The 23,587-nt window shown below is 38.0% G+C and overlaps 1 protein-coding gene across 7 annotated transcripts in view; it reads right to left on the reverse strand.

Annotated features, from left to right (window-relative positions):
- The window catches only part of TfAP-2 (transcription factor AP-2), a 497,362-nt gene that overhangs the window by 231,283 nt on the left and 242,492 nt on the right, over positions 1-23,587 (reverse strand). For 6 of the 7 annotated variants that reach the window (XM_083113497.1, XM_083113491.1, XM_083113493.1 and 3 more), the window contains exon 2: positions 11,741-12,034. In XM_083113497.1, coding sequence (XP_082969623.1) covers positions 11,741-12,034 — 294 coding nt within the window. Of the gene's footprint in view, positions 1-11,740; positions 12,035-14,481; positions 14,640-23,587 lie in introns of those variants that run through there. The other variant, XM_083113495.1, reaches the window with a different exon arrangement.

A 23,587-nucleotide genomic window follows, 5' to 3' on the forward strand; every position in this document is an offset into this window, starting at 1 on the left:
TGTCACTTGTTTCCTCTGTTTCTCTTTTTATCCCTTCTCTCTTCCTCTGTCTTCATCACTCCCTCTCTTTAACTTCCTTCTCTCTGTCTCCATATTCCACTGTTTCCCTTTCAGTCTTCCACTTTTCTCTATCTCCCTTTCTCTGTCCATATACCTCTTTCATCTTTTCCCCTATGCTCATCTTCCTTCTCACTCTCTTCCTGGTTTCCTCTTTTTCCATTCTTCTGTTTCTATCACTTTTCCATGTAAAAGTTTCCCTGAACCTCCATTTTTAAAATTAAATGCAATGCTGTAACTTGTGAGTGAACAATATAGAATTAACATTTGGATAAAGATTCTCGTATTATATATAATTAAGTTAGAAGGTAGACGATATTTTACATATTGTTCATATATTTTAAACTTTTTCTTATTAACTTTAAATTTTACATTTCGACTCCACTAGAATATTAGGTCAAATGCCTCCTCTTTGTCTTAAATCATTGGTTTTCATCATTTCACAATTTACAGAATATAAAATAGATTTCTTATTAAGTAAATAGGAAGCGTTTGAACGACTTATCAAGAACCAAAATTAAATAATGAAAAATATATTCGTTTAGCATTTGTTGAATACTTTCCTCTGAACTTATTGGAAGACAAGGATTATATTGGGATCATACGGCTTTGAAGGACAGGAACGATGTATTTAGGGGGGGGGGGGTCAAAGGGTCCGGATCTCTCCGAAAGACTTATGAAGTACTAATCTCGAATAATGAAAATATTAGCATTTGTTGCATAATCGATGGTTATTAATTTCCTCTGAACTTTTTAAAAGGCAAGGATTATATTGGGATCACACGGCTTTGAATGACATTACAAGGAACATTTATGTACACTCAAAATAATATGCATAAGATATTAATGAGAAACTTACTTCTCTCCAACTACATGCAACATCATTTTTGTTATTTGATAAATATTAAATTATTCATCTATGAATTCCATTTCCAGGGCACTTGTTTTTATGTAAATGAAATGAATATGCGCCCTTATATCTCTATTCTTATACAGTATTTTTACCTACTCGTGTAATAATAATATATTATTATTTTATGTACTGTAATTAGTATTAATTTGTTTTAATATAATTATTTTAGTTTAAACATTATTGTTATTATTATTATTCCTCAGACACTTCGTTCTGACCCCCCCCCCGAAACATATTTCTAGATATGTGCCTAGCTATCAATCTTGGAAGTATTTTATGCATAGTTATGTTAAATCAACAGTGTTAAGTTTCATACTTAATTGCACATAAACTGTAATAAAAATGTTGCTTAAGAGATCAGTATAATAATTACTATAATATCAATAATGCAGTCCGCGTTAATTCGCACTCTGGCTACAAGGCTACATTGGAGCTAATTTTTCTTGCAAATATCAAGAAAGTATGCAAGCTTATTTTCTGTCTGGAGCAGTTGGCATAGAAACCTAAATGTGGGCGTTAACATCTTCCTTTGCTCACAGAAGGAAAAAGGCAAATGAATTTACGTAGACACACTTCCTTGCCCTCCAGCCATAGTTTTCCCACGGTGTAATGGATTGTTTTCCCAGGATCCCATGCGCATCGAACCGTCCGCCGCATTGTTTGCTACTTGGTGGGGGGATGCATCTCCCCTCCCCCAAACATTCCTCACGACAGCAGGTGGAACTACTAAATTCACACTAGCCGTAACAGAACATGTTTGCAAGGTTTAACATGGTCCGCTGGTAAATTGATAGTAACCAGGACCTCCCCGATGGTGTAGTGGTAACGTCGTCGCCTTGTAATCAAGGGGTTGCGGATTCGATACCCGGTGGAGGCACAGTGCATCTGATGCTACTTTAAACTGTAGGTCCAGTTCCGATTGACCTGTGTGTGTGCATAAAGTGGACTTTAAAACATCCTCCTTTTCTTCGAAGGTACTAAACCTCAATGTCGGTGTATACAATGCAATTTAATCCCTTAATTACTTATATCTTCAAATTATTATTATTATTATTACAAGTAGTAGTTTTACATTCACAGCACTTGAAATGCATCAAATCAGTCACATTTTTCGTGCATCAGTTGACACTATTAAATCTGTAATTTTGGTTTCTTTGATATGGTCGTGTCTGATATTCTCATTGCTGTTGATGTATTTTTAGTGAATCATTAGCAATTTATGCACCTTAACGCGTTACTGGAGTCACCATGTTTGTGACGATTGACACATTTTACGTTTTTTGTGTGAATTTCATTAAAAAGTTATGCTCAAATATGCTGTGTACCGGAGATCGTACCCGGAACCTCTTGGATTATAATTGGATTTGTTGTTTCAAGCCCACTGTATGCATAGATAGGCTAATCGGGACTGGGCCTACAGTTTAAAGTGGGATCCTCCCGCCTTGATTATAAGATGCGAGAACAAGCATCAACAACAACAGGAAGGCCCAATATATGGTAGTCGCACAAGCACGCACACACCGACAAATTTTGACACCATTCCGTCGTTGGACTTCCTTCAAAAATCAAATTTTCTAATCTGTTTAGTTTTTTTCTGTCCGAGAGCGACAATTTTTTCCTACGTTGCGGACGGTAGCCGGACAATTGCAATGAACACAGTTAGAAGTGAAAGGGCGGGTGGGCAATTGCGATGACCTTCTACATCTTCTATCAAACTGAAGGGTGACTTAACACCCCGTACAATAGCTCTTACAAAAGAATTATGTGAAATATTGATATTTTCGGCTGGGAATTTGGTCCAATCAAGTTTTTGAACGTGGGCTTGAGTCAACAGACCACCTTTTGAAGTGTCCCGTTTCCTCATATGTGCGAATACACTTCCCAACTCTCTCGTCGATTATGTCCTTTTCTGGCCTTCTAGATTAAGTTCAATCCGCATGCACTTGATGTTGGGTGTCTTCTGCTTGGCTCTTGAGGCAGACCAGAACATCATGAATGCGGTCTTCCAAGCCACCTATTTATTTTGTTGTTCCAAACTTCTACAGCATTATTAGTTCTGTGGTTAGGTTAGGTCCTGATCGTAGCAAATGTCCTACCATTAATTTGTAAAATAACCATCGTAAAAATCATCGCATTCGTCCGTGATTTTGGCTTCATCGAAACTGTCCTAGATTCGTTGCGGACAGACTGAACAATGAGGCAAGGGGCTACCCTCTATAGCCTATTACGAATAGCTGGTAGAAATCACATGGTCATAAAAGAACAGATTTAGGGGAAACTCCCCCTGTGACATTAACCTCTCAGTGTGTCTGCTATAGTGATTACAAGCTGTATTGAGAGACCTTCAGAAGGTGCCCAAATGTCAACTTCTGCCCCATGCAGTACACCATCGGTCGAAACTATTCTATTTAGGAAACAAGGCTCTGGTGCCTGCTCTTTTATGTGTCACTGTCCATGGGCGTCCGGAAGGGGGGCAAGGGGGCCGTGCCCCCCTGGAAAATGAAAGTAAACAAAAAATTATGTATTTCACACATATAATTTCATTTTAGCCACAATAATATGTGTTAATTATTGCATGAACACCATAAATTCAAATTTAAGCAATGTTTTTTTTTAAGGGAACAACACAATTTTTGGGGAAAATGTGCCTTGTTTGTCCCCCTGGAAAAAAATCCTGCTGTCACTGTCCCTTCATCCGTTTATCTATCAATACCAGTGACGGCGAGTAGGTGGTGGGGGCGAGGGGGAGAGTTGACCCCCCTTTCGCCAATTTTGCCCCCTCACTATGATAATCTTATGTACGACTACAAAGGGAAAAATACTGTCTTTGCCCCCCCCCCCTGTTTTACAACATTGGCCCCCGGTTTTGGAATCCAATCGCAGCCACTGATCAACACCCACCCTTATCGTCACGATTAGTGAAAAGAAGTATCAGAAAAACAACGCAAAATGAAGTAAAACGGCAATGCCAATGGCTATCTAGATCCCGAAGATAACATTCTTTGTATGTGAAGTACGAGATCGCACAGTAAAACAATTTTAAATTTACTTGCAATGTTCACACAATTGTCATTGTGACTAGTGTTTCGATTGAGACTACATTCCTCGGTATTGTCTCGACAAGCCTTGAAGGCCCTGTTCTCGTTCTAGTCTCGATTTGTGAAATAGTGGTCTGAGAATTGTCTCCGCACCATCCCAATTCTCACTCCAGGCAAGCTCATAGACTCAAGGTCGGGGGTTCGAATCCCAGCCTGGGAATGGGAAGTGAGTGTCCCTTCATCAAAAGTGTCAGAAAACCGAAGTAAAATAAACCAAATGTATCAGTCAATCAGGTATAGACTCGAAAATCTTTGCTGATCGAAGGCATGATCAGAGTTCTAACGGATGGGTTGTCTGAGTACCAGCTCATGAAGTTAGTACACCCAACGGCAAAAGAAACTGTAGACGAATTGTCCATCACCATTTTAATTCGGTCTGTATCACACATTGTGATGACAATGAATTAAAATAATGACGTCAATGAGAACAATACCTGCTTCGAACCAACATAGTTTCATTCCTTAAATCACAGAGGATGTAGAAAAAAAGACAATTTGCCTACCATTATCTTTGCCGTTGACTGTACAATTACAAACCTTGCCTAAGCATTTAGAAAGTGAACTTTTTCAGCATTCCATTTCTGTTTTTTGTCTCTCCCTAAATGGGAAGACAGCGAGTGTAAGCCTTTCTATGTGGTCATGGTCTCCAATAGCATGTACCGCAACGGATGGGGGGGGGGGGGACAAGTTAGCAATGGCGTAATTAACTTTCACACACGACCAGGAAAAAAAAGTTTAAAAGGAACCTTCTTGCGTTTGCTAATTGCATACCTGCTCCCAGAAGGTAAAAAAAGGAGAGTATGTAGACAAAAGAAAAATCGCAAAATTGCGAAAATAATAAAATGGAAGACTGGAAGTCAGCGGATCTCTGCTTGATTTCACTTCGTTCACATGGAGCGGAATGTGATTGCAAACGGTGTGTCTAATATGACAACCATTGGCTGCGCAAATGCTTATGGGAAGACTGTTTCTTAATGGAACAACTTTGTCGGTTGAATGTGTTTTGTTTTTTCTTGTACTTCATTCATGACTTTTGCAGAATCAAATGCACAATATATGCGAATTCATTGACAAAAGCTGTTTTACTCTCTGGTTATCCGAGTTTCGTAAGTTACACATAAAAAGTAAAGGGTTGCCATAACCTTGCTGTCAAAAGTTACCTTGCTACCGTTATCCTTCTCAAATATGGCTGGTTTGAATTTCCTCGGACACACTTTTAGCTTTGCCAACAAATTATCATCCATGTTCTGAGATTTAGCGGCGATTGGGTGCTAAAACTCGGGGTGGAGCAAGAAAATTTTACTTTTGCGGGGGCAAACAATGTGGGAGGGGGGAAACTGCTCCCCTCGCCCCACTAATCGCCGCCACTGGTGATGACAATGTTTTAATCAGGGTTGTTAATTTCCAGGAATTGTAAATAAATTCAATTCTCGTCCGGGAGAGAAAATCAGAAAGTGTAAATGGGTTCCAGATCGTAAACAACATTTTTATATTTAAAGTACTTCAATTCGGTCCAGTAACCTTTTTTTCCGGATGAATTTAATTACGGTCCAGGAACTTTCTTCCCGGATGAATTTAAATACGATCCAGGAACCTATTTTCCCGATCAATTTAAAAAGGTCCAGGAATCTATTTTTCGGATCAATTTAAATAGGTTCAGGAACCTTTTTTTAAAATTAAAACACACAACTTGTACTGAATTTAAATTGTGCGAGGAAAAAGGTTCCAGTCCTGCAACGGGACCCAATAGAACCCATTAGAAATTATGGGTTCATAAACCTTTTACAAATCTGGTTTCAACTAGGTTTTTAGTTTTTTTAAGAAGGACCGGTATTTTGCACTGTCTACGAGATAATTTTTTTGTTGTCTCCTTAACTTTTTATTGTGTTGTGTTTGTCCTCTGCAGACAATCTTTCTCTAGGGGCTGTTTACACCCCTTTTTTTCCCCTTTGAGCTAAGGATTTTAGACTGTTTTGACTAATGTTTTAAAGTATGAACAATCAATTCAAAGCATCTCAAAAATATTCATGCTAGATAGAAATTGTTGCGCAGCAAACATCTTGTGACTACAATGGATGAAGAAGCTATTTATGGGTATATTCTGTGAGGTACTTTGAGAAGGACTTGTATGGAACTATCATGGAGTATGTATGTATATATATATATATATATATATATATATATATATATATATATATATATATATATATATATATATATACAGGGTGTTGCAAAATACCTGTTACAACGCTTGGGAGGTGATTCGACAAGTAAAAACAAGGAAAAAATGCCATGTGAAAAAATGTCGAAATCGGCACCGTTTTCGAGTGACAGGCGTGCGAAAATCGCCTCACACCATGTGTAAAGCACAATAACTCAAGAAGGAAGAAAGATATCAATGTCGGAATAAAATAATACAAACAAAATCGTACCTGACGAATACAATGGTGCATCAATTGAGGCCCAGTGTAAATTGCGCAAGGGGACTTTCAAAGAAAGTGGGGAATCCCATGATGGAAAATACAAGAAATTTACTACTACCTTCTACATAATGTTGAGATCGGAATGTAGCCACTAAAAAATGGCGACGTATGTCCACATGTCCCACTACTGCTGGGACACCGTCCCACACCCGGGAAATAGGAAAATAACTGCAAATCTCCTGTTGTACACGGTTCACATTGCGGTACGAAGAAGAAAAGAAACCAATTTGTCGCATGTCTCACAACTGCTGGGACACCATCCCAAATGGAAAAAAAACACTGGAAAATCATAAAAAAACGTTTTCAATCCCTTAATGTTGACACACTACTTTGCAGTACGAAAAACAAAAGTTAAACAATGGCCACATGTCGTCAGGCTGTACATATACTACAAGAGAGCTCCCCAAAGAAAGTGGGTAATCCTCGAAGGAATGAAGACGAAGAATGGCGAGAAAACGCACACAATGGCATGTAACATTTCCAGGCACAGCACATCTGGAAGGGATTCCACTGAGAAGCGCACAACCTCCGCAATGCAGATCGACGGTATGAAGTACAGCATTATCCAGCATCTTCACTTGCACCTTTCACTAAAAGACACTATGCGGTGCTGATAGGGGCTCACAAACACCGGTATACTCAGAGACGTTGTTGAAAATGTCCGCCATTGACTTCAAGACAAAGATGGCATCGGCGAAGCACTGATTGTCTGGTACGCGCAAATACCTCTGGCATGTCAACAATTGTCCCAGCAGCGGCACTAACACGAGCAACGAGATCCTCAGCACTTTCCACGGGGGTTTCATACACGAGCCTTTTCATTTCTCTACACACAAAGAAATCCAGTGGTGTGAGGTCGGGGGAACGAGGTGGCCACGGTAACGGTCCACCCCTGCCAATCCAACGATCGCCGAAAATATCGTTGAGTAAGGCCCTGGCTCCCCGATCGAAATGTGCGGGGGCACCGTCGTGTTGAAACCAGATACGTTGTCTACCTGCCAGTGGCACGTTTTCCAAAAGTTCAGGTAATACGTCATGTAGAAATACCCGATAATTCCCACCACACAAAGTAGAGGGCAAAATGTACGGGCCTATCAAGTGGTCACCTACTACGCCACACCACACATTCACTGCGAACCTATGTTGATGATGGCGCACAATGATTGCATGCGGATTGTCCATATCCCAGACGTGGCTGTTGTGGCTGTTGAACATGCCGTCCCTGGTGAATATTGCCTCATCGGTCCACAAAACTCTTGTTGGGAAATCTGGAATGGCAAGAGTTTGTTGCACGTACCATTGGCAGAAATCCATGCGTAGGGGAAAGTCCGTGGGCAGTATGTGGTGCACCTTATGCAATTTGAATGGGTGCAATCCCTCCTCCTGAAGAACGCGGAACACATTGCTATGGTGGGTTTGTTGAGTACGAGCAATGACACGTGTGCTGATGTCAGGACGGTCTCGTGTCGCGTCCAACACGTCCTCTTCAAATTGCACAGTGCGCACAGTGCGGGGTCTTCCACAATCCCACCTACGGGGTAGTAGAGATCCAGTTTCACGCAGTCGAGCATCAAGTCTTTGAAAGAGTGCATGTGCTGGTAACCGCCTATTGGGAAAACGTTCGTGATACGAACGCCGTGCTTCACGGCTGTTTCGGTTTGCCTCTCCATAAACGAGATGCATATCAGCAAGCTCGTGGGTAGAGTACTCACCATTGTCCTGTTCGAGAACTGCCCAGCAACAGGGGCACTTTCCCTTCGAGTGACGGATCACAACTACCGTGATTAGCACCCACGTAATGTCCCACAGGTGTCCACGCAGTTTTTGCAAACCGAGAAAGAACACGGGAATACGTACTCTACGTACAATATTCCTTGGCGCAATTCAACCATACACACACGCCAGACTAAACTCCACGCTGCGAGACGCAGAACAAGACAGGAAAAACAACGGTCGACTACACTCTCTACGTAGTATCCACCAACACTAATACGTAACAGGTGACCTACACTCACAGCGCCTCTAGTGGGGCTTGCTGTATCAATTAGCTGAAATCAATCTGAGCGTAATCTGACGGCATAGCGTCATTTTCTGGTGAATTTCATATTTCCCGGGTGTGGGACGGTGTCCCAGCAGTAGTGGGACATGTGGACATACGTCGCCATTTTTTAGTGGCTACATTCCGATCTCAACATTATGTAGAAGATAGTAGTAAATTTCCTTGATTTTCCATCATTGGATTCCCCACTTTCTTTGAAAGTCCCCTTGCGCAATTTACACTGGGCCTCAATTGATGCACCATTGTATTCGTCAGGTACGATTTTGTTTGTATTATTTTATTCCGACATTGATATCTTTCTTCCTTCTTGAGTTATTGTGCTTTACACATGGTGTGAGGCGATTTTCGCACGCCTGTCACTCGAAAACGGTGCCGATTTCCACATTTTTTCACAAGGCATTTTTTCCTTGTTTTTACTTGTCGAATCACCTCCCAAGCGTTGTAACAGGTATTTTGCAACACCCTGTATATGTACAGTGGGATCCATGAGTATTATCTCGCAAATTGTCCATCACCATGTTCGTGCATTTTATTTGACCCAATGAGAGCTTCAAGAATTAAAAGAAAACTCAAGACAAGCTCCAGACAACTTCTGCACCACCAAACATAAAAATCCATCGCTTAATAACACATAAGATGCAAGAGAAAACTGAATGAAAATAGTCATGGACAATTTGCACTGTAAACTCATGGATCCCACTGTAGCATCATGTAAGGTGTGCTATATACTCAGGAACAGACGAAGTCAAAAACAGTTCAGGCGCCGACCTCTTTTCCTCAGAAGCCAGCTTTATTTTACTTATTTATTGCAAGACATGAGTGAAACTAAGATAAAGCTGAACCATTCCATGTGAAAGTGGGCAAACAAGTTTAATTCATTTTTATTGAAAATATCACTTATTATACTTGAAATTAAAGAGAAAAACTATGCAAAATTTGGAATTATTAATACAAACATTAGTTTCATGGGCTTGGAATTACATATTGTTTCAAACCTATTACTTCTTATAGTACAAATTGGATTTCCACTTAGCTAATTTAGTTTCATTATGATACAGTATTATACCATAAGAAAACTAAACTAATTCAAAATTCGTTCTAATTCTCTCTTTATTTTGTTTCTATATCTTAAGCTTTGAAGTATCCTGCTTCATTTCTGATGCAAAACTTAGTTTGAAAAATGTATGTATGATACTCCTACATGTGCATGACGTCACATCGGTCACATGCAAAAAATGTCTATAAAAAAGTAATGTAATAATATTTTTAGAAACTGAAAGCATTTAAATGTCGAGTAAAGTTTGCTTTGTGAAAATATAATTAAATATTTTCAGTAAACCCATATGTTTCACAGAGTTTTATGAAAGACTGAGTAAGGTCATAAAGCCATGTCTCGGAAGTGTTACACCCGTCTCAATTACAAAAATGTATTTTCCGTAGATGACAATTGAGATAGGGGACAAATATTCTGAAATTAAATAACCTTCATCAAGGAAAATTAAATTACACGAATTGATAGTTACATATTTGAAGGTGCCAAGAAAATAATTTTAAAATGAATGTAAATTTGTCTGAATATCACACCCGCCACAATGAAATTGCCCAGCTGGACGTTTTGGAGCGTGACGTAAAGCACAATGTATTAATTAATACAAGATTGGATTAAAAATAATTAATTGTTGCTCCAGAGTGGCCCGTAGCGATAAATTTATTTCGAAGGGGGGAGGGGGGCTCATCCCTTATCAGCAGCCGTATCTAAGGCGAAAAATTGGGTGCGGGATAGAAGAACTGAAGATTAATTCCTCAGTATATTACAACTTATTATACAAGATGTTTAATCCGGCAAATGAAGTAAAATTAATTCCTACTGTACACTATTTAAATTAGAAATTTGAACGCTTTAGGGGAGGGCTACATGCCTGGGTCAACTGGCAACAGCATGAATAACCGTAATGCATTCTAATACATACCGCTGCACATTTATAAATTCTGATATCAACAGTGAAAAAAATATACTGGCATGATTATTATTCTAATCTAATGATACACATGATACAGAAGACACAAAAACATGCTGTACTTGTTACTTTAAAAATGGAATTTACTATATACGAACTCTGATTACTTTTTCAAAAATATTAATACTGAATTTGAATATTCAGGCGCCCAGGTGACAATTTTCCGGGGTTATAGCAAAATTCTAAAAATTCAAAATTCTTGACCTTTTTTTTTACATTTATTTACTCGCCTCATACGTAGGTATAGTTGGAAATTATGAAAATACATAGTTTTCTTCAATGAAAAACCTACCACAAGGCCTATTAAGATAAAATAAAAACTGGAGCTGTACTTTAACAAGAGATTTAGACTTGCTTTAATTATTAATGATTCAGACTTCATGCTGGATGGGAAATGGTCGCATTACTTAATATTTTTACAAAACTCCACGCATACAAGAATGCAATTCTTAAGAAACGAAGTGAACAAATCTTAACCACAACTCAATTTCATTTTTTCAAATCCCAGTACAGGTATATAACAATGTAAGTTCACTATACTGTAAAAAATAGCAAAAATTCTTTACCAAAAGCATAATTTCTTGACTTTTTCTTGACCTAAACCCCGTACCAGCTAACTGTAGACCAGGCGAACGAGAACAAGTCTCTGCACAAGTAGCTCCACGGATTGTGGAGAACGGGACGGGACGGGATTGTGTAATGGGCGACGGGAGTTCCCCGATTTCCTCCTTCTCTCCGTAAGCGTTGCAAACTTTTGAAAATGATAATACCAAACGCACATTGCAAACGGACCGTATTTTTATCTCCCGGTCCGTACGATTGGTTTAAGAATTTCTTAGGGATAAAACTGCAACAGCAAATTTTGACAAGCCGTGCATTTAGCGTACGGACTAACTGGACCAAACGTCCGTACACGGTTGGCAACGCTGCGCTTTCACCATTCTATTTTCCTCCTCTGCTGCGGCCCTGCTCTACAGTTAGCTTGGACAGAGTATACCTATTGATTTCTTGACTTGTAGACACCCTGTTATACCATACTGTTTCTGAGAATGGACAATAAGTGCATTCCAATCACTTTCTTAACAAACAAAAAACAAATGAATTGTACTCACAACGTGCAGGGGATCATTCTCCGGCCTCCTGAGGACATCATGGGTTCTCTGGCCTAGCTGGTGGGTTTGATAGTGCGATTGGTGTAGGGAGTTGAGTTGCGAGTAGGGATCGGGGTTGAGGTGGCCGGGGTGGAAGTCCAGCTGCTGCTGGGGGGGAAAGGGGGGCGGGAAGTACGGCGGCTGGAAGTCCGTCGTCGGTGTCATCCGCGGCGTCGTCGTGAACGACGTCGTTCCTGCCGCCGTGCCTATCGTCGTGATGGAACCTAGGCTGGCCGAGTGACCCGTCACCCGGTCCTGGAAAGAACAGACAAACAAAAGGTTAGCAATGTATCCAGCCACAATTACTGTTCATTAAGATTCAGAATTTCATTAAAAAAAATACAAAAATATTTTTACAATATATATATAGAGTTACCAGATCACTAAGAGAAAAGTACAACTTCCTATCCCAAAATGTAGGACTTCGAATCAAAATGTAGGACATAAATCTTTCGCAGTAAATAATATACATTACTTGAACATGTTAGTAAATAATACATATAATAATTTTGTCAGCTGTCACTAATACGTTTTTTACTAAAATAATAACCTAGAAATAGGTCTAGTATCATACAAATTTAGTATTATTTAGATTTAGTATCTAGGATTATTATACATTCTCATCGCCGCGATGAACCTAGATAGGTAGTAGTGTGATATAAAATAATCAAAATAGGAAGATCATTAAATTTACATTTTCCCTTAAATTCGTTGCTCAATCCATTGGAAATCGAACACAGAACATTGTAATTACGCTCCTTTCGGTAAAGAACGGGCAATTGATCGACATGAATTTGCAACAGTTAACAATGGTATGAAAGCACTTCGATTACATAGAGACCACAAGCAGGCAAATTGTCCAGCATCACGTCCATTGACTCAGTTCTCCGCAATGTGAGGTTCAAGAATTAAAATAAAAACTCCAATAAGCAGAGGTCAACATCGACATAATTCCGTTCCTTAAAAATCACAAATGGACAAGAAGAAAATGGTTATTTATGTTACTTTTATAATATAAATTATAATTAACTAAGCAGTCGATTGTATAGTAGGATACATGAATATTACTTGGCAAATTGTTCAATCATTTCTCTTTTGTACATTTTGTCTTAATTGAATTATGTTTCAACCCACAAAGGTAGCTTCGTTGTTATCAAAAACAAATAACATCCAATTAAGTTTAAAAAATGCAAGTTTTGTGAGTCGCTTGTATTTCTTTCACCATCTTACTTCTCGAATAACTGCAAATTTGTCCATGTGAATATTAGTTCAGCGCAAAATTATTACAAAGTTCAGATACAAGTAAAACAATATGTGTTTCTGTATAATACGTATCCATGAGTATTACCGTGCAAATTATCCATCACCATGTTCGTGCACTTTATTTGATCCAATAAGAGCTTCAAGAATTAAAAGAAACTCAAAAGAAGCTGTTGACAACTTCTGTACCAGTATACATAAAAATCCATAGCTTAAAAACACTAGGATGTAAGAGAAAAATTAATGAATATTGTCATGGACAATTTGCACGGTAGTACTCGTGGATCCCAGTGTACAAGGGAAATTCTCTTCTCTGTTACTCTGGAATAAGTTTGTATCTGGTTTATTTTCATGCAACCTGCTGATTCCCCTTGCACAATTCTACTAGACGAGCTTACCCTCAAGTTAATAAAAGAGTGTTTGGATTTACTGGATAAAATTACAAGTCTCGAAGCTTTCTTTTATGGTGTCTTTTTTAAATAAAAAAAAATAAAATCCGTATTATTAACGCTACAACAAATGGGTTGTATAATTACATATGCAGATCGGATATATCATTCATGGTGTATATCATTAATGTATATTCAACCTGAATCTTAAGTGCAAGTGGGATTAGCAATGCTTCGTGAATGGTGGTGTTTTTGTGCACAAGGTCAGTCAGTTACCAGTTTCACAGTTTTCTTTTAAACTAAATGTTGTTGCATTCACACAAATAAAAGCCAAATAACACGCGGAAATACAAACAGTATTAAACCTAACACTCCAAACGTAACAAAAACGTAAAATTACTATAATCAAGGACGCCATGACGTGATAACTGGTGCAACTCTATAACACATCTCTGCAAACTAAACACAACAGAAAAGGTTCGTAACCGTCTTCATGAACAACACGAAAATTTTTCACCTTTTCAAAGTGCACCGCAACAGCACGAAAGATTTTGCCAAATTCAAACGCTGAGAGATGAAATAGATTTGACAAGAATGAAGTATCATAAACCCAGAGCCTTCGATCGCAAGGTTGTGATTCAAGCATTCAACGCGTCACAATCTTTCCGAATGACATGACCCATCTTAAACTATGAATGCTACTCCTCAGTTAAACCGAATGCACACAATTTAGTTTTAGAGAAAGAAACGTCACAGTACACACGATTCCAGCGTTTCTCTAAAAATATGTGCATTCGTAAGCAGTTCTACTTTGCAGAAACTCCCAATAACGTCATTACTGTTTGGAACGTGAAACATTTCCGAAAACATAGGCTTCTGACGCAAATTCACAACTCGACATGCCCTCGAGCCAGAACAATTTGACGTAAAAACAACAAAAATAAACAGGCAAACAGAACGTACGCTAATGACAGTTTTACGAACAAGTCGGTGGGCTTCTTACCAAAACAGTATTCTTAGTTTTGCAAAGCAACGATTGCATATTACACTCACCTCCAATCCACACCGCTGTGAAACGTGATTGTAAAGCTGGTTAACAGTGAACCATCGCCTGGAAGGCTTCTCGTCTACTGCCCCCAACATGGCCTACGGCAGAAGTTTGAAAGGAACGTGATGGTAGGGAGGAATTTCAACACCACAATCACCCAAGACACACGACCAACTGAAGCTTCTTGCTAGAGGGAGCTGTTATCTCCCGGATCTTCAATACGAAGCAGACAAAAGCATATCGCAAATTTACCGCAACATTTAACCGCTATCAAGAAAGTTTAAATCTGTCGTATATTTATTTGTTTGTTCATAACGTGTCTTTATACAATTTAAGAAACATCAAAGTATGTTTAAAGACACCTTATGAACAATCAAGAAATAACTAGACGACAGATTTGAACTTCCTTGATAGATTCGTAACGTTAAAGGTTTCGGTAAACTTGCGATATGCTTTTGTCTGCTTCGTATGTCTTTCAAATAAGCATATTTCAAAGAACAAATGGATTATGTTTATTCACGTTAATTGTGCGACGCACGTGTGCTTGTGTTTCTATTTAGCTTTGCTTCGTATTTCCATCTTTCTAGGTTAATCGCGACGATGAATGGAAAGGCTAAAACGAGCTTGATAGTGCTCTGTGCTAACTATGACACGATGTCTGGCTGTAACGAAAATGAAGTGGACAAGGTGTAAGTATTACGACAATCAAAATTTGATTACGGAATGTTTCTAAATAGGAATTTCTACGCTAAACTAACCCATGAAGATAGCCACACTTTACACAATCACTTCGCCACCTCGGTGGCTGAGCGTATGTGTGGTCGATTGCACCGAAGATCGAATCCCGTCGCGAGCACGTGTGTTCCTTTACGAGTATAATTTCGTCTTGTCTTTGCTCATGCTCATCGTTGCGATTAGCCTAAAGGGTAAAACATAAAACGCCCAACTTCCGTTAAGAATCACTTGCCTGGTAGAGAGAAATTCAAATGCAATTTCCACAGGTTTCTTTGGTCACGGGTCTCATCGATGGCGTCGTGGCTAACCCTGTCGGCTTGTAATCAAAAGGTCGCAGTGCGTCTTTACGTCATAAGAATGAATGAAGAAGTAGATGATTCATGAAACGTGCATCTGAACCTATGATCCTCCGGGCTCGTAGCGCGATATAGTTACCACTCCTCGAAAGAAGAAAATGTATCTATGTATGTGTTAGTGTATACACACGCGCGGCCACTTGCATATTTCGGCAGGGTTGTTAAAGGTCCAGGAATTCTTAATCAATTCAATTCCGGTCCAGGAGACAAAATTAGCAAGCGTAAATGGGTTCTGGACCGTAAAGAAACTTTTTATCTGTAAAGTATTTCAATACGGTCCAGGAACATTTTTTCCGGCTTAATTTAAATACGGTCCAGGGACCTTTCTTCTGGATCTATTTAAATACGATCCAAGGAACATTTTTTCAATGAAACAAAACGCAACGTGAATCGAATTTAAATTGTACGAGAAAAGAAGTTTCTGTCCTGTTACGGAACCAAATAGAACCCATTAGAATGTATGGATTTCCAGAACCTTAATAATTCCAGGGTTGTTAATTTCCAGAAATTGCAAATAAAGTCAACTCCCGTCCGGAAGAGAAAACCAGAAAGTGTAAATGGGTTCTAGGCAGTAAAGAATCTTTTTATGTTTAAAGTATTTTAATTCGATCCAGGAACATTTTTTCCGGAATGAATTTGAATACAGTCCAGGAACCTTTTTTCTGGATCAATTTAAATACGGTCCAGGAACCTTTTTTTTTCCGGAAACCTTTTTTAAATGAAACAATACGCAACTTGGACCGAATTTAAATTGCGCGAGAAAAAATTTCCGGTCCTGCAGCTGAACCCAATAGAACCAATTAGAATTTATGGGTTGCTGGACCTTCAACAACCCTGTATTTCGGTTACTAGCTGAAACTTTTCTATCTTGCGCAAATTGCGACAAGGACAATGAAAGATAAACTAATGAATTGATGATGGGACAAACACAATGACCTTAACCAAGATTCAAACCTGGAACCTTTTTTTCTTGCCACGGCGCCTATGATAATACATTACAAAATGATTAAGTTTGTTTCATTGATTGGTTTATTTCACTTCACTTTTCTGCCTCTTTTGGCTAATCGCGAAGGTGAGGATTGAGTGTTGAAATTGGTGAAGCTACACTCACAAAGAACATCCCATGCTCAGGCCGGGATTCGACCCCTTGGCGCCGTGATAACCACTCCGCAACGGAGATCGGCTAAAAAAGTTTGTTTTAAATTCAATTTATGCACAGGTAGACTAATCGAGACTAGACATACAGTACAAAGCAGGATCTGAACAACTATGACTCCCCACCGTGAATGGAACCATTGCTTTTGTGATATTTCACATCGAGGGGACAAGCGACACGTGCTGGGTGCACTTGAACACCAACCAGCCGAATGCAAGTTTATGGAACGTCTCTATTGTTTCACTCTCAAAGTCGCTTCTCGCACCGATGTGAAATATCTCAGCTATTTTTCGGTATGTTTAATTGATTTTCTGCCACTTTGGCTAGTCGCGACGGCGAGAACGATTAGTGATTATATGAAACTGATAAAATGACACTTACAAAGAAACAGGCCAGGAATCGAACCTGGAACTTGCGGTGACGAAACCGTGAATGAACAGCTTAAGGAGCTCCGTCATCAAGGCTACTCTCCCATACTTTGAATTTGAAGCTGACTGCTGTCTTCGTAGCACTTTACGCTAACATACAAATATGTGTGTGTGTGTGTGTGTGTGTGTGTGTGTGTGTGGATATATATATATATATATATATATATATATATATATATATATATATATATATATATATATATATATATATATAAATAAATAAAGTTATTGATTATATCACTTAGCGGATCTTTTGAAGATACACTTCTCAATGAAAAACAGCTGAATACGCACTATGCAAGACCTTGGAAAACACTGACGTCAGAAGATTCACGTTGAAATATCCCTAGGCAGAATGAAAAACAATCTTGTTATCTGCCTTCCATTTTGAATATCGTTTTCGGTCAACAGAAATGAAAATGTGACGCACGTATATGTTATTGTGTTTTTGCTTACGTTCAAGTGGATCCCAGCTGTTTTTAGGAAAAGGGTGAATGAAAGAAATGAAAACTTTGCACAAATTCTGAATTTGTGAATGTCATTACCTCGGACATTTATGTATTACATTCTTTCCTTTCTATTTAGCTGAGTAAAAATTACAAATGTTGACGAATTTCAATGTTGGGAACGGCATAGCCTACATGAACTTCACATTACATGCTTTTACATATTTTTCGTTTAGAATACTTATTTTCACATAAAGTCAGGTATTTACGCCATTTCTCTAGTTCTTGAGATATAACTGTGTAAAGATTTAAAAAATTTGATTTCTACAAAAATTGGGTAATTCTCATCTGATTTTAGTATGTTACTTTTGTCATTCAATTAGAACATTCTTATGTAGTGTCGAATTAAACGCGCAGGATGCCTAACTCAATTCATGCTTTTCAAATGCATAAGTCAAATTTGATTCATTATCTTTCCTAATGAACTGGTAAGATAAAATTAACGAATTTGGTAACAATTGCAAGAGAAGAAAATGAAAATAAATTGGCCAGCAGTTGTAAATAATTCAATTTCTAATTAGCTCTAGTGCAAAAATTAGTTTCAACTTTTCTAAGAAACAGCTTATTTTACTGGAGGTTCGAATTATACACTGAGTGTTGTAAACAGCAAATACGTCTGTGTGCTTTCTGGTAATGTACGTATCACACAGGCTCATAAAAGAGCATTGGTGCCATAATTAAAGGAAAAGAATTGGCATTCGTGTGCAATACGTTATCAAATTTAGAATTTAGCAATTTAGAAGCATAAGAATCGCCATTTCTAAAATTCCAATGAGTGGCGTTGCCTTCTAACATTTAATATTCAAATTGACGAGAATACTGCTATAATTAAATTCATGGCGTGTTTCGAAATGGAAGGAGTGCCATTTCTGAAGGGGATTGTAAAAACTTATGCGACATGCAAATACTTCGCTTTTGGCATTGAGTGGCATGAGACGACAAAGGAAACGTTGTAAAGAGGAATGTATCTCTCTTTTTTCTAGAAACAAATATGGAATTAACCACAAAAAAATATTATTCCTTTGTTCGTTTTATTTAAGTTTGGCATTGGGTTCAATAGTAGGCATGCAAAATTGCTCTTCTAAGCTCGAACAGATATTGAACAATAAAATTAATTTTTATGGTGTTGTGTAGAAAGTAGATGAAACTCATGGCCACAAGATATTCTCATTTTGAGATTTTAGCTCAGAATTATAATTGAAAAGCTCGCGTATGAAACATGGAAAGTGACATTTTGGTCATTTCTGAGTTCATTAAGAAAAAAAGGTTATTAGAAGCTATGCTGTAGATAAATTGTTTTCGTGTTGGGTTTACCAATTTCAGAAGGCTTCACTGAGTCCAATGCAAATTGTATGATATGGCAATTTCACTCGAAAATTGAAGGATGGCACATTTTACTTTGTAACTCAAAAATGACCAAAATGTTACCATGTTTTACACCCGAGGCCTTCAATTGTTATGCTTTTGGAGCATTAAACTCCGTGGCACTCCAGTCCGTCATGAATTCTATTTTCTGTTATCTGACTTCCTAGACTAAAGATGCCACAAGTAGATTCTCCATTTCTCCCCACGATGCTGGGATCAACTGTAAAGTTTTGGATCTTCCACCTTTGTTCGCACAGAGAGGATAACTCAAAGAACAACTTTTGACTCATGGTTTACTAAAAGGTGTTTCACTGCAACGAAAGAGATCTCTGAGGCAAGCATTACAACACAATAATTGCAACTTTAGACGTTGCAATTTGTGGAACAACCAACATTAATGTCCGGCAGGTGATCGAATACTTGACGAGGTTCATATTCAAACAGTCTGAGAAAGATATCAACTAATAACACGTTCTAACATCTCAATAGGAGTGGTGTTAATTTCCATATGGATCTTATTTGTGGGCTCCTCAATGATTTGGCAGACATGAAAACATCTTTCCTTGCATGAAGTAATCAGAAACTGTTATGACTTAACAGTGACAACATGATCACTATTTGTATAAACTGCAGTAACAGCAAACTGCAATTCTTTCCATCAATTCAAGTTTCGAAAAGGACGTAATTTTGTTAAAGAATTGAGAGTCGATACGTGTTCCCAACACAATGAGGAGAAATGTATCACGGCGAGCAAAAACACCAGTTTCATTGAAACATCCTTTGTAATATAATGATAACTCACCTCGACACAATGTATTCTTAACACATACAAGTTGATATTTAACCCTTAAGGTTCACATTTAATAATACCAATTTTTCTTTCGGATTTGCATAGTTGCAATTTCAAAGTTTACAATCAAGCTAATATGTAAGGTCAATATTTAATTTTCATCACTGAAATATTAAGAAAATTTATCATTATTCTTTACTCAGTTTATTGCTTATCCCTCAAGAAGTAAGGGTTAGAAAACCGCGCTATGAAGCCAGCGGTTCTAGGTTCGAATCCTCATCAACACAATGGGGTAGAAGCTAATAAAAATATTGCCAAAAAAATGTACAAAGGGACACATCTAGTACATTGCACAGGTCTAAACCATTCAAATATTCAATTTTATTCATGAATTATTCTCGTCCTTGAACCGAAAATGGGTGGTAAATATATGTTTCTTAATCAATGTATCAATAGAATGGTATTTTTTTCACTAATACTATGTAATTTATTTTCGCCTTCATCCAAATGACAATTATCATTGTGAAGTTTTAGAACGTAGCGGTAGCTGTTACCTCAAAATATATAAACTGATCTTGAATGTTAACAAAACATTTTGAAAACACCTAACTGACACTTAACTATTTTTTTAAGTATAAAAACATACTGTTATCTCAGTTCAATAGAACTTAGCTGTTCGTGCAAAACAAGGAACAAAATCACTGGCGTGCATACTTAAAATAACCATCAAATCGACTCGAAATTGTAAATTTTGTCATGCATGTAATCTGGTATGTAATTTACAAGCAAAACGTTTAAGTCTGAGGACCACAAAAAGAATGAAAAACCAGTTTTAAACTAGGAACGGAGCTTTAATCCAAGTTGCAGAATATTATTTAAAAGTCCAACGGTATGTCCTGCCCTTATCATTAAATCCTTACAAGTTTTTGTGTGGAAGAAAAAGGAAAAGTTGGATTAGAAATGAGTAATTATAGAATGCAGCAATATGTCCTTGGTTATTGGGTGGATGATGCTCTTTCGAATCAAGCATTCTATTTCCACCATAGAAAACATGGGTAGAGGTGAATCTTTCTCACAAGCCGAGCAATATATAAATCAAATAGGATTGACACAGGTTTTGATCGCAGAAACTGCTAATTCGCTGAGCAGCTGCTGTTCCATCATATCGTTGGAATTACTCGAGTGCGAGTGACATCTATCGGATTTTTCCCCAATCACGGGTTAAAGGGGACAGATGGAATATTGTAAAGGTAATCAGTGTGCCTGCTCACGTGTGAACTGTGTTCCAGATGCTTGAATTCGACACGAATAACATGATTATGGCATCACTACGTCTAAGTACAATCTAATGATGTTATTCATAGAAAAACAAGTCTTGCATTCACATTTGGCGCACGTTGCACTTTAAATCTGAATATACCATTGCTATAAATTAAATACATTCAGTGGCGGAGTCGTTAGCACAGCGCGCTTCGCCTCCAGGAATCCTTGATTCGAATCGGAGTCTGGGCATGGGAGTGTCCATTCATCATATCATTCTCATCTTCGCGTGGCTTTCTATTCTTGCTGCACCTTGACATTTTAGTAATGCTAGTCCTGCAACAACGTAAGAAAGATATTCAATTTTTTTCCCTTCTTGTCACAACATTAGTTCAAAATTAGCGGCAGCAAGTCGCAAATTTGCGACTGCCATTTTTTGTTTAGCGCCTTAATGATTCTGTCGAGACTTTCTTGACAACCAAGCAATTCTGTTTTGTAAAACATTACGGGAAATTAGCATGTTTTCCTGAATACTTTTAAAGTAAACATATGAACTAATTAACTGATTTGAATCATTTTCCTTTGCTTTTCTGACACTTTTAGTGAAATGTAGGCATAGACGTCCGTAAGAGGGGGCAAGGGGGCCCACGGATTTCCCCTGGAAAATGAATGTCCACATATTTCGTACATAATTTCATTTCAGTCACAGTAATTTATGTTAATTATTATAAGGTCGTTGAAGAAACATGATAATTTCAGCCCATGGATGTAGGCTTATTGTATGCACTAGTTTTTGGTATTTGACTAACTGCTAACGAATAACAATAGTTCACTAAATATTATACATTACCCAAATATCAAATCTAGTGTTGACCTTTGTGAACAACAATGTGACAGACATTCGTAACCGTTATGTAGTGGTTATTATAATCCGCTATAAAACACCTACGTTCGAATCTTCTTTATTTCACTGATAATCGTTGAAAGATTATTTTCTATCGCTTTCTAAGTTGCCGTAGCGATTAACCGGTTCGTACAAAAAATACGTGCAAATAACTTACACATAGAAATCATGATATTTCTTAATACAATACTAAAATAACCCTACTTGAATAGATAAAAGCTGCAATTGTGAGATATTTCTTAGGAGAAAGCTTGGAATGGGAAGTCAGCACCTGCACAGCCAGTGAAAAATATCTGAGTCATCCCAAAACCCTCAATGGGTTTTTCCGTACAATCCAAGAACAACAAAAGTGGAAATGTTCAAATGCAAAGCTACGTTCTATACTTCTGCCTACTCTTATTAGTTAATGTTGATTTTTAAAAAGTCTCACTAAAACTCATTATATGTTTCATATGGACACACAAAATGTTAGGCGGGCGTCCCCGATAGCGTAGTGGTAACGTTGCCGCTAAATGCTCTACCACATAGAGGTTCAGATCCCCCTTTAAACTGTAGATCCAATCCAAATTAGCTTATCTATGCATACAATAGACTTACTCAAACAGGTGTTAAGCATATCTGATTGTGATTCCTGTTGATTATTTTCCGTTAAAATTATTGGCTTGTTGATTTGATATTTTTTTTTGTTATTTGGCGTCTCATTTCTTCCACATTTGGCTAATCGCGACGATGAAGATGCGTGATGATATGATGAAGAGACACGAAGAACAAAGCCGGACCCCGTGGCCGAGTCGTTAGCACATCGCGCTACGACGCCAGGGGTCCCGGGTTTGAATCCCGGCCTTGGCATGGATGTTTTTAAGTGTCCATTCTTCAATTTCATCATAATCATCACTCATCCCCATCTTCGCAAATTAGCCAAAAGTGGCACAAAAAGCGTAAAATAGAGCAAATCAATCAAAACAAAGAACGCCAATTCCCAGGTAAGGATTCGAGCCCTACAAACTCCAGGCCAAAATGATTCCTATCTAAAGCCAAATAAATTTTTCAATTTGTTTCCCCGAAAACACACATTTGTCACCTGATGTTAAAAAGAATAGAAAAATCTAAGCAGTACCTTGACTTTTTAAACAGTTTTCATGCAATTAATAAAACTGTGCCCTTTCTATATTATCATCACATGCTGTAAATGTTATTCTCATTGTTGGCGATACAGTATAAATTTCATATGTGCAGCTTCTAAATTTAAATAATGACCGAATCAACAAGTCTACAAGAATGTTCACAAGGAAAATTTGTTTTACATCTATAATCAAAATTCTTACACGGAATATACTTATCTTACAGTAAATGCTGACGAAGAACCGAACAATGAATAAGCGTGAGAATTGCATACCTGGGTTTATATTGAAAAACAACTCTCAGTAACAATAAAGCTATTAGTCTGTTAACGATCTGCATTGGTGAACAATATGTTTTCCTCTAGATGTCTACAACGGATCAGCAACCAGGCTCTGTCTGAAAACTTCGAAAAGAATGTGAATACATCGTGCTCGTTAGTCTTAACTTATCGACAACCTACTCTTTCCAGTACGTGCAACTGATAAGGAA

Source organism: Lepisma saccharinum, chromosome 27 (genome assembly GCF_977018435.1).
Source record: "Lepisma saccharinum chromosome 27, izLepSacc3.1, whole genome shotgun sequence".
NCBI lineage: Eukaryota > Metazoa > Arthropoda > Insecta > Zygentoma > Lepismatidae > Lepisma > Lepisma saccharinum.